A 10685-nucleotide genomic window follows, 5' to 3' on the forward strand; every position below is an offset into this window, starting at 1 on the left:
GTTTGACCTTTTGAAAAAGTGACAGCCTGAACTCACATGGTTTACGCTCTTTGGCCTCAAATATAGAGTGCTGATAAATCCAATAATTTGTCAATACACTGATCAAAAGACATAAACCATCATTGAAAGTGCACTGAAGTGGAATATTGCACTGGCTTTCCAAATCAATGTCCTTCTGTTTGGCATCTCCATATGACCCAAGCACACACACATACACCCACATTTGGCTTGGCGCCCTCCTCAGATCTGGTGATAATGAATTGGTAGAAAATAATTCATTTGCAGTTTCACAAAGAGGGGAGGGGCGGTAGCGCTGAAAGGCAGATACAGAAGGCCTCAATGAGCAAGCACAAAGGCAGCGATACCCATCACAGGACCAAGAGCTGCGTCGTACCAGCATTCTTTCTACGGTGCTAGAATAAGACAACAAAGGGGGGCACAATGTGCCTATTCATCACCAGTACAGTATGCTAATAATGTAGATGGGATACATTCTCACCACCCTCCCCTGGCAGAGAGGGAGGATCAAATAGGTCATTCAAAAAAAAAAAAAAACATTATCAAAGGAACGCTCTGACCTGCACTGCATTGATTGATGAAGCTCCTCTTAAAGCATAAGAAAGAAAGGCAAAGCAATTAGACCTGCACTTGTTTCACTCAAATTACAATGTTTTATGTTTGTAAGAGAGAGAGAATATGGTTGAACCCAAAGCTATGTGTTGGTAGACCCTGGTTCTTGTTGAAAGTGTGGATAAATAAAAAGGGATTTGGACACTTAGATCTGTTTAAAACCAGTTTACTGGAATCTGTTGGAGAGTTAATCTGGGAGTTTGGTCTCCCTCCATCCAGTATGTGGCAGCACTTATAATTGAGGAACTTGCTGTCAACTGTGCTGGGCTCTCCAAGAGCAACCTCTCAGGAATCTAAACTGCTCTCTGATATCATCAAAATATTTGGATTGAGTCATGAGGCCCGTCAATATTATTCCAAAAAATATTCTGCCAGGCTACTACACTTCCAGCAGCATTAAGGACTATCTGGGAGAAACATTTAAACCTTTCATTTAAAGAGTTAGAATGAGGGCTGGGTATCATTCAAAAATTTTAAATACCGGTACCTTAACTTGGATAATGGTTCCTGAACGATACCTTTTTTTGATACCAAGTACATAAAATTCAGCTCCTTGGCGTTTTTACACACTCAGAACAGCTTCATAACATAAAAAATATAAACCTATTTACCACAATCACTTTCACACTGTTGACGCCATCGAGCTAATCTGAGCACAATAAACAATTCAACCCATAATGTCAGCTGATGAAGTCTAGATGTGGCACCCAGTATGTGCCGTGACCGTAATGACTTGCTAGTTTTAACATTGGTTTTGTTTTAAAGAGAAAGTGTGTTGAGTGCACAGCTAGTTAACGTTAGCATAAACGGTTTTATCACCTTGCTTTATGACAGTTGTTTTGCGTAGTATACTGTCTGTTGCTAGCCAGGTTAACAGCTCAAAACGTAGCAAGTAGCATCATCAGCGGCTTAAACATTAACAGGAGCTTGGACCAAAACACGTAACCTGCAGATAAGACGAGACAAAGCTGTATTAAAATATCGAAGTTGATGATGTTGCCTATCGTTTGAAGTCAAAACAGTGGTAATGTAGCGAAGCAGTCCCTATGTGACCATAACACTGAACATAACATAGGAGTCCACAGCTAACGTTAGTGGAGCTTCACAAGACGCTGTTGTCAGCCATTCATCAGCCACTGAACCACTTGTCAACGATAAGTAATATCATCTTCGATATTTTAATACAGCTTGGTCTTGTCTTACCTGCAGGTTATGTGTTTTGGTCCAACCTCCTGTTACTGATGAAGCAACTGTAGATGCTGCTGCTACCTCCACCATTGCCGTTTATGTTGAGAAGCTACAGCTCCACTCCTGCTAGGTATAGAAATCTGATACTGAATGACAAGGCACTGTTCGATACTCGATAGCTTCGAATCAATTCGGTCTGTGCCATAAAAGTATCTAAACTCGGTACCCAGCCATAGTTAGAATGGAAAAGGATATGCCAAAAATCAAAGAAAGCTGTCAAGATATATAAAAGTAAGACTCATTCAACTTAAAACCCTCAATCGCTTCTATTGGACACCATCTAGACTCAATTAGGCCTTTAAAAACACAGAGAGTACATTACTCCATATATGCTCTGGCAATGCCTTTAGATTCAAGACGTTTGGGGAACAAGTCCACAATTGTATAAAAGGAGATCACCAGCAATGACTTTGAATTCTCTCCAAGGTTATGTGCTGGGTGACCCATTAGCTGTGAAAGACCGTGGAAACACAGAGCTGATCCAAACATGCCATAATGGTGGGTAGACAGACTTTATTGAGGGGGGATGGAAAAAAAGACAGAAGCTCCCTCTTGGCGGGAGTGGTTCATAGAACTTGGAAAGGTGGCCTCAGGAACTTTTCTATAGAAAGACAGATGGAAAGATTACATCTTAAAATGGGGAAAATACCAGATCTATATTTCTAAAGGATAAATAATGCTGTATTCAATATCTGTATGTTTACCTTTAATGTATTATGCTACCCTAAGTGCCTTTGGTGTTTATTTTGTACACAGAAGATGCAAGATGATGATGACAGTCTTGCTGGAGATCTTTGGTTGTTCTTGCTCAACTGTCTTCTGGTGTTTCAATCATGTTTTTTTATTCCTGGTAGTATCGTCCAGCCTTAACTCCAAGCAAATTATAATTAAAACTGGACTAACATCAGTTATTGAACCAAGCATCAATTTGATTATTTTGCGTGATTTTCCATGGATTTGCCACAAACAGACCTGAATAAAAAAGGAGTGGAGCAATATAACTGTATACAATCAATAAAACGGTGCTCTCCTCCACCATTGAACGAATGGTGCTCCATCACTGCTATAAAATTATTGATATTATTAATACCATAATACTGATTTCAACCATAGCTGAGCTCTATAACATTGAGTCTAATGTTTTTCATTTTATCTAAACTCTGTCAGACCTATAAAGGCTGTGCATATCTGTGTTTATTTAACTTTTGACTCCTGATTTCATTCATTATTCTCTTTTAACAAAGCAAACATTTCTGAAAAAATTCACAACAAAAAAGAGCTTATCAAACGCGCTCGACACCACGTGGGAAACATCAGCTGTAACCAACGTTCGCATTGATAAATTTGTTCTGCAAACTTCTAGTAGAGCAGAGTGGGGGGGGGGCAAAAAGCCTGTTTGGTGAATGCGTGGCGTCCATCCAGATCACAAGTGGCAAAGGACAAGGTGAAAAAAAAAAAAAAAAAACACACGTGTTCGATGTGAACACAGCAGCTGTTTGCATGGAAACAGTGTTTGCGTTTCTTCTGTTTACATGATCTGTGACTTGTCATGGTCAGGGAGTCCCTGCGACCGAGGCTGAGAGCTCATCTTCTTCACCCTGTGACTTACAGAGAGCCATTATAAACCCCAGTGTAAACATTTCAAGGTTTTTGCTGACACCAGGCAGACAAGGCCAATTTGTGTTCAGTCAGCATGTTCAGAGAGAAAGTTTTTTTTCGATTTGCGACAGGCGTATGTCACTTAAAATGCACAGCTGAGCGCAAGGAAGGCCTGTTATGACACTTTCTATATGAAGAGCATTGAAACCAACAATGCAAGCGAAACACAGGGGAATCTCTATGAAGCTTAGAAGACGGAGGTGACCCTAAACAGATTATGCAGCGATGAATTATAACCTCGCCGTTAGCGTCCCCCTGTAAAACTGAAAAACACTGAGCCAAGTTTTTTTTCCTGTTAATTAGAAAGAATCAGTCACATTTTCACAGAGAATTTACCGACACATGCAAACATCATCTGTTTGCTTTGTAACTACAGCGGCGAGGTGGGCGCAGCGGTCGTGTTAACGGTCGTGGTCTGGTGAATAAATAACGGTGACATAAGGGCTATTATGCAAGTTCAGCTGACAACAAGAAACGCTCCAGAGGTAGTTATCTGTTAAATGGTTAGTGGCTGCTCAGCAAACAGCTTAATTAAATATTCTGACTGTAGGTACAGAGCGGATCAGTTAGAGGAACAGTCTGTCTGTCCTCTTAAACACTCACATATACTAGAAAAACTGGCTTTGTTTCCTCTGAAATTAAAAAAATAAGCCTTTACTTGATGTGACAGTCAAATAAGATGTACATGAGCACTTTTATTTACGTGCATAATGACAGAAGGTTCAGGAATTAACTTAATTTGTGTCTGGTATGACACCCCCATGCTTCATCAGGCTTTCTGTGAAACTACCAAACTTTCCAAAACCTGTCATTTATAAAAAAAAAAATTAATTTTCCCGAAACTTCCAGGCTCTGTGAAAGGACCCTGTATGATAAGAGTTAGTGGTGAAAGAATGACATGCTCACAGATGCATCCTGTTCCTTCATGTCATTCGTGTTCCTCTTGGAGACAGCGTCGGAGATAGTACTCACGAGAAACCCGCAGAGGCTAAAGGGGACTGAAGGGAAATTACTTTGTTCCCGACTCGATGTATAAACTGTCACTGCTCTGAAGATATGTTACAGGAAGAAAAAAAAATAGCAAAACCATATATGGTGTCGAGAGAACTTTTGAGCTTGATTTGAATGTTTGGAGGAGACGGTGACATTTGGACCATCCTGAACAACGAAACCTGTCCATTCAAAGGTGTTTTTAATCAGTTTCTCTTCTCCAGGTGACTGTGTGTTTGGCTTTAAGGGAATGATTTTCGGCTAAAGCTGCAGGATGATGTTTGAATAAGCGAGACATCACATGATCCATTCAGTACCTAGACATCAGTCGCACAAGTGACCCGAGCCTGATTAAACCTGTGCACACTGATGAACCTCACTGGGTTTATGAAAATACAACAGGGTTACAACATGAACGGGACACTTAAATGTACCATATCTGTTATCTAATGTGATTAAGAACACTACAGATCAATGTGAGCATCAGTTCATACTGTGGTTTCGCCTCATCTGATTTTGTCATGCAAGAGTTTTTGAGGATGAGGAAGTAGTGCTGCTGCCATGACAGTGAGTGGCGGTTTGCCTTTAACACATTAAACCTTACACTATGGCAAACTTCTGCTGTTGATTCAGATCTTGTTTTCATTTCAAACTGCAACACAGTTCACTAGGAAGATAACTCATGTACAAGTTCAGCTTCATTATTAGTGGAGATAACAGTTCATGACTACAAATATCACTATTTTCACCTGGCCAACCCGCCCCTGATGCAGAGTTACTCGGTGGTCTCTAAACAACATTAGCAGGTAAATCCCCAAAATTAATCAGACACTTTTCCCAACTTCATCAGCCAAGTAGTTCTTTAAATAGAACAGGACCACCAATTGATGGCTGGTTACCTGCCAAGTGGTTCCAGCCACAAACCCCCAAACCTCAGAGAAGAATTAGCAGCAGTGGGTTGGTGGTTAAAGGTCCTGTGTTGCTGAATGAGACCAGCACTGACAGAGTAAAACGCTCCATTCCTCCTCACATGTACTTCATGACACTGTACGGTGCTATATTTATATAAAAGCATCTTCAAGCTGCTCATGTTTGTGTTTATTTACATCCTGACTGTAAGATGTGAGGAACTAATTGATTTACTGTGGTTATTGTAAAAAAAAAAAAAAAAAAAAAAGAGTAGCTCTTTGTGTTCTGTGTGTGTGGTATTTCACTATATTTGAAATCACATCAAATAGAGAACAAATGCTCTCAACCCATAAAATGGGTAACTTGAACTTCTTCTTCTTCACTGAAGAAAAAAAGAGTAGATCTGGTTTAACCTGTTGCACTATTTCCCACTTTAAAAATAGAGTTTGAATTCTGCCCTCGCTGCTTTTTGATGCTGTGAATATCACATCACATGCTTTCATTTCTAATAAGCAGCAAGTGTCACTCTGAATAAGTCTTCAAAGTGCTATTCGCTAAAAAGTACGCCTAGCACTTTAACCTCTATGAAGTAATATGAGTAAAATAATAGCACCTCTGCTCTAGTAGGACATTATGAACTCATTTCACCTCCACCACTGAGAAACAATATTCTACTTTCAGAGTCAACAACATGTCTATTCCTGACTGCAGCAGACGCTGTTAAGAGAAAGTAAATATACAATTATATGATTAACGGTGCGGCCCGGAGAGAGGAGCAGGAGCCTCTCAGATTGGGACAGAATGATGAGCAAAGGTCACAATATAACCTTGTGCTCCTGGTAGCAAAAACCAGCCACAACCACTTCACATGATTACATGATGACACAGGCTCATGACTGCCTCCCGGAAGGGTTGTGGGTGTGTTTTTTTTTTTTTTTTTTCCTTTTTTTGGGGGGAGCCGAGTGAGAACAGGTTTACAGTCAGGTTCACTACAGAGCATGTTTACTGGGTTGTGTTACTTGAAAAAAAAAAAAGGTGTGTCAGTCGTCACGTATGAAGTGTTTAGCTGGTGTCTTTTATTCATAGTGACTTATGAGAAGTATTATGAGATCAGGAGTAATATTAGTCTGCCTATGTGAGAACAGTTTAGCTTTCACCTTCCAAGTTTTTGGCCTGACCTTGGCTCAATAAATCCTGGCTAAAGCCAGAAACACAGAAGTATCTTTTTAAATCTAGTGCACATTTAAGACCAAAGCATATGAGTGAGTAGTATTTTGACGGTAGCTTTGACAACAATTTTCCAATAATATCTAATTAGCATCGCCTTATTCTGTAATTCGAACTATGAAAATATGACTAACAACTTCCTAGTGAGCCAGGAACCTAACGACCAATTAGTCAAGATATTGGCTTGAGCTGGGCTTGCTGGGGCAACTCTATAAATCAAATGTTTCCAAGTAAATACACTGTGATGAGTATTGAACAGTTCGTGAAAAGAAAGAACAGCTGTTTTGTGAAACATGTTTGTTTTCTCACTTCCTCATTCTATGCCTGACTGTGCGTAGAGTATTTTTCATTTCAACACTTTTAAACGCAGGTCTTTGTTAAGCCATGAAGGGAATTTCTGCTGTTGCCAATAAGCTTGTCAACATCCTCAAGAGCTGTATTGGGTAGGAACAGCCATTGCATAAGCCATTCTTTATGCATTTACCCAACAAGCACTGCTGTTACTTGTTTTTTATGTTATGCAATCTAAGCAAATTACTATATGTTGACTCAAAACTACTGTCTCTCAGCCAGCCAATGTTATGACCAGTTCTTGTACATTTCAACAGCTGCAAAATTCATATTCCCCTAAAATATGCCCATGAAAGAGAGAGAAGTGCAAACTTCAGTGAGAAATGTTGGACAACCTGATTTTGTAACGGCTGAATCTTTACATATGTTGACACAAGAGGCTCTGCCGTTGTTATCCTGAGGGCAAGCCCCCCTAGTGGGGCAGCTGTAGCAGGATGTAAACTGCAGCTGTACAGGGAAAAGTTACACATTTTAATTTCAGCTATGTAACAAATCCCTGGTGTCCCAATTTAAGTACCAAAAAGCTTTCGCAGCCTCGAAGTGGGGAGTGGCGACCTATTTCAATCACTCTGCAGATGATTTCTTGGGGAAAAATGAGCAGATGTTTAGAGGGGAGGGGGGGGGAGAAAAAAAAAAACTTTAACTGTGGACTGCAACACCAATTACCAACCCATAAAAGGAACAGTGGTGGAGAAGTTGTGTCTGTGTGAGTTATTCTCTCCACACATAGGGGGATGGCGGGTGTGTCCCAGAAAATATTGGGGTGGTTTATAAAGTGAGAGATCTCCTATTGAGCAGGCACTGAAATGCTTAGCTACCGTACATACCCTCTGCTATGAGCTCTTCCACGGTGACTTGATACCGGCCGACTGCAAACACTTTCCCCAAGTAGCTGCTGACTCCGGAGCTGGAGCCGGAACCGGACGCCCCTCCGAGCCCGCCGCTCTCGGACTTTGGCATCCTGGAAAACTTCTTCATCCTTTAACTTTCACAGTCCCGACACCACCAACTGCAATCCTTGTTTGGTGGGGAAATAAACCACACTGTCCAATTTAACTCGGTTGTGTCCGACTTCCCCTATCTACTTATCTGAAATCTTTTCTTCTCCTGCATGCTCCGCGTCTGGTTCTTCGGGAGGGACAACTCGCTGTCGGGTGACACGACATGAAAGTACAGTTAATATACAAGCGTCACGGTGGGATGATACAACCCCGACAGGTCTCCCAAAGCTCGTACCGGTGACAGCATCCACTCTCAAAATGTCAAAAACAATAAACAGAGATAGGTTCGTTAGCTAATATGACACATCACGCTAGCTGGCTGCAGCCGTTGCTAACATGCATGGACTCAGCGGTGTGCAGTCAGGACGCTCTCCCAACAATGAGAAGAGGGCAGGGGACAACAAATGCAGCTGACACCGGTGTTGATAACACCTCCACCAGCGGCGACGAATCTCTCAAATGAATATATCCAACTCGATAGTCCTCCAAAAAAATTAGCCTCGGCGTCGTTAGCGTTACACGCCGCGACTTGGTTCACTTCACTCGGGCGAAGCGGCTAGTTAGCTCGCTAGCTGCGGTAGTTAGCTGCTAACGAGCCGAGCCGAGCCGAGCCACCCCGAGTGCAGGTGGGCTAAACGAAGTAAGAGCCCGAACCCGGTGCAAGTAAGCGTCCGTGGCTTATCAGAAAACCTCCAGCGATGTCGTTTTCGCCAGGTTCATCTTTGTCATCTCCGCTCTCATCCGTGTCATCTTTGTTGAGCTTCGCTAACGTTAAACTTCTCGTGACTCCCCAACTGCAGGCTTCAAAATAAGTGGGTGGTTTGTTACCGTATTTACCCAATGAGAGTGACAACCTAACCTGACGTGGCCCCGCCCCCTCCTATTGTTATGATTGGTGTAAGAGGAGAAGGTATGGAAGATTATGAACGCTAAGAAAATGGAAAAAAAAATGAATGAATGAAATTGTGCTTCATAAACATAAAAATACGTATGGTATCAATTCAGAATTATGAGATATAAAGTCGACATTTTGATTTACTAAATCTAAATTATGGTATAGGCCTTTCTCAATAAAGGTTACACAAAGTTCATACTTGTTTCCTCCCATCCTCCTGAGTACAAATCCTTGGCCAGTTGAACTCTGGAGTCAAACGTCTCACATTGCGAAGACACAGTACACAGTGCAGTTATGGTAACAGAGTTCTTGCTAACATCACTAGCTCAGGCATGCTCTGGTAATTACACTTCAACAGACCTGCACACCTGTTGTGTGACAATATGATCTTAACCCAAGAGTTAAAACTAACAAATGTGATACAGCTGTTATCTTCACTGCAATGTATGTTAAACATAAAACAAATTCAATATACAACACATGGTCTCCTTTTGTTTGCATTTATATATATTAATCATTTTTATATATGTGAGGAGATCTGTGCATATAAAGACCCCAAATGACATAAAGGTAGCACCATTGTATAATATCAAACCAATAAAAACATGAACCTGAACATCACCTTTAGCCAAACAAGTAATAAATATATAAGAATATTAAGTATATAAGATTTTCATCTCTGTGACCATGTCAGCACCACAAGTACATTACCACATACAACCATAGGCACTGACCTGCCGTTCATCTCAGGAGCCAGCCAGCCACTGTAGCTGCTGAGATAAACTTATTTGATAAAAATACATCATATTCAAAACCTAAATGGTTGATTTCACAGCTTCCTCTGCAATCAACTCTGGTTGTTGTGAAATGCATTTTGGTATATTTCTCTACTCCACTTCCACAGAAGTCAGCTACTGAGGTATCCTGGATAAAAACATGATAATTTATGATCAAATTGGACCAGTACTTGGCCCGTGACTGATGATGTCACAGTTTACAAGAAGTCCACAAGAACAGACAAGACTGCAGACTGAGAAAAATCTAGAAAGACAACATTATGATGAGTCCAAACTATGAGATTGTAAGTCAAAAGTATGACTTACAGTGTTTATGAGTTTGTTTTTTAAATTTTCATCCAGCCTAATTTTCATGTGTATATATTTTTTTCCCAGCAGGACTGATCTTCCATAAGAAGCACCCAGACAATGCTCATCTGTGACAGGGTGGAGTGAGTGACAGACAGTCCAAGCAGTTTGGTTGAGGAAAGAGAACACAAAACAAACTGGAAAGAATGCAGTGCATGGACAAATAAACAAACCTCAGGCTACACTGAAGTATTGTCTTATCCTGTGCCATATTTCTCACCCTCTTCATCATTAAAAATACTTATCAAAGGTCAATCTTTGTTTTGCTTGAACAGTGTTGTCTCCTATGGGGATCTGCTGATCTTTTCTAAGGCATAGGTTAAAGCTGTTACTTCCCCAGTATGTGTAAATTGATCTCACGACACTCCCTTTCATTTTAATGATCATGCGCAGTGGAAAAAACAATGTGATTTTTCACCAGACACTGCAGATGAGGAAGTGGTGTGACAGCTGCATTTGTGAAACCAAGGCTTTGTGAACAAAAGCATGTGTGTAGGCAAGAAAATCCAACATATAATTCAACAGACTTTCATTCCTTCGTGGTTTAACCAACGTGCAACATCACCCTAAATCACCTCTGTCATCTACGTCAACTGCTAGAGGGGAAAAATGTGTACTTCTGCGGTAACT

At 40.9% G+C, this 10685-nt stretch overlaps 1 protein-coding gene across 1 annotated transcript in view; it reads right to left on the reverse strand.

The window, feature by feature from the left end:
• bmp2k (BMP2 inducible kinase) overlaps window positions 1-8831 on the reverse strand; it is a 48531-nt gene extending 39700 nt beyond the window's left edge. Inside the window, exon 1 of the mRNA XM_044332328.1 lies at window positions 7842-8831. Coding sequence (XP_044188263.1) covers window positions 7842-7992 — 151 coding nt within the window. The 5' untranslated portion in view covers window positions 7993-8831. The remainder of the gene's footprint in view (window positions 1-7841) is intronic.
• Between the last annotated feature and the right edge of the window lie 1854 nt (window positions 8832-10685).

Source organism: Thunnus albacares, chromosome 2 (genome assembly GCF_914725855.1).
Source record: "Thunnus albacares chromosome 2, fThuAlb1.1, whole genome shotgun sequence".
Classification (NCBI taxonomy): Eukaryota; Metazoa; Chordata; class Actinopteri; order Scombriformes; family Scombridae; genus Thunnus; species Thunnus albacares.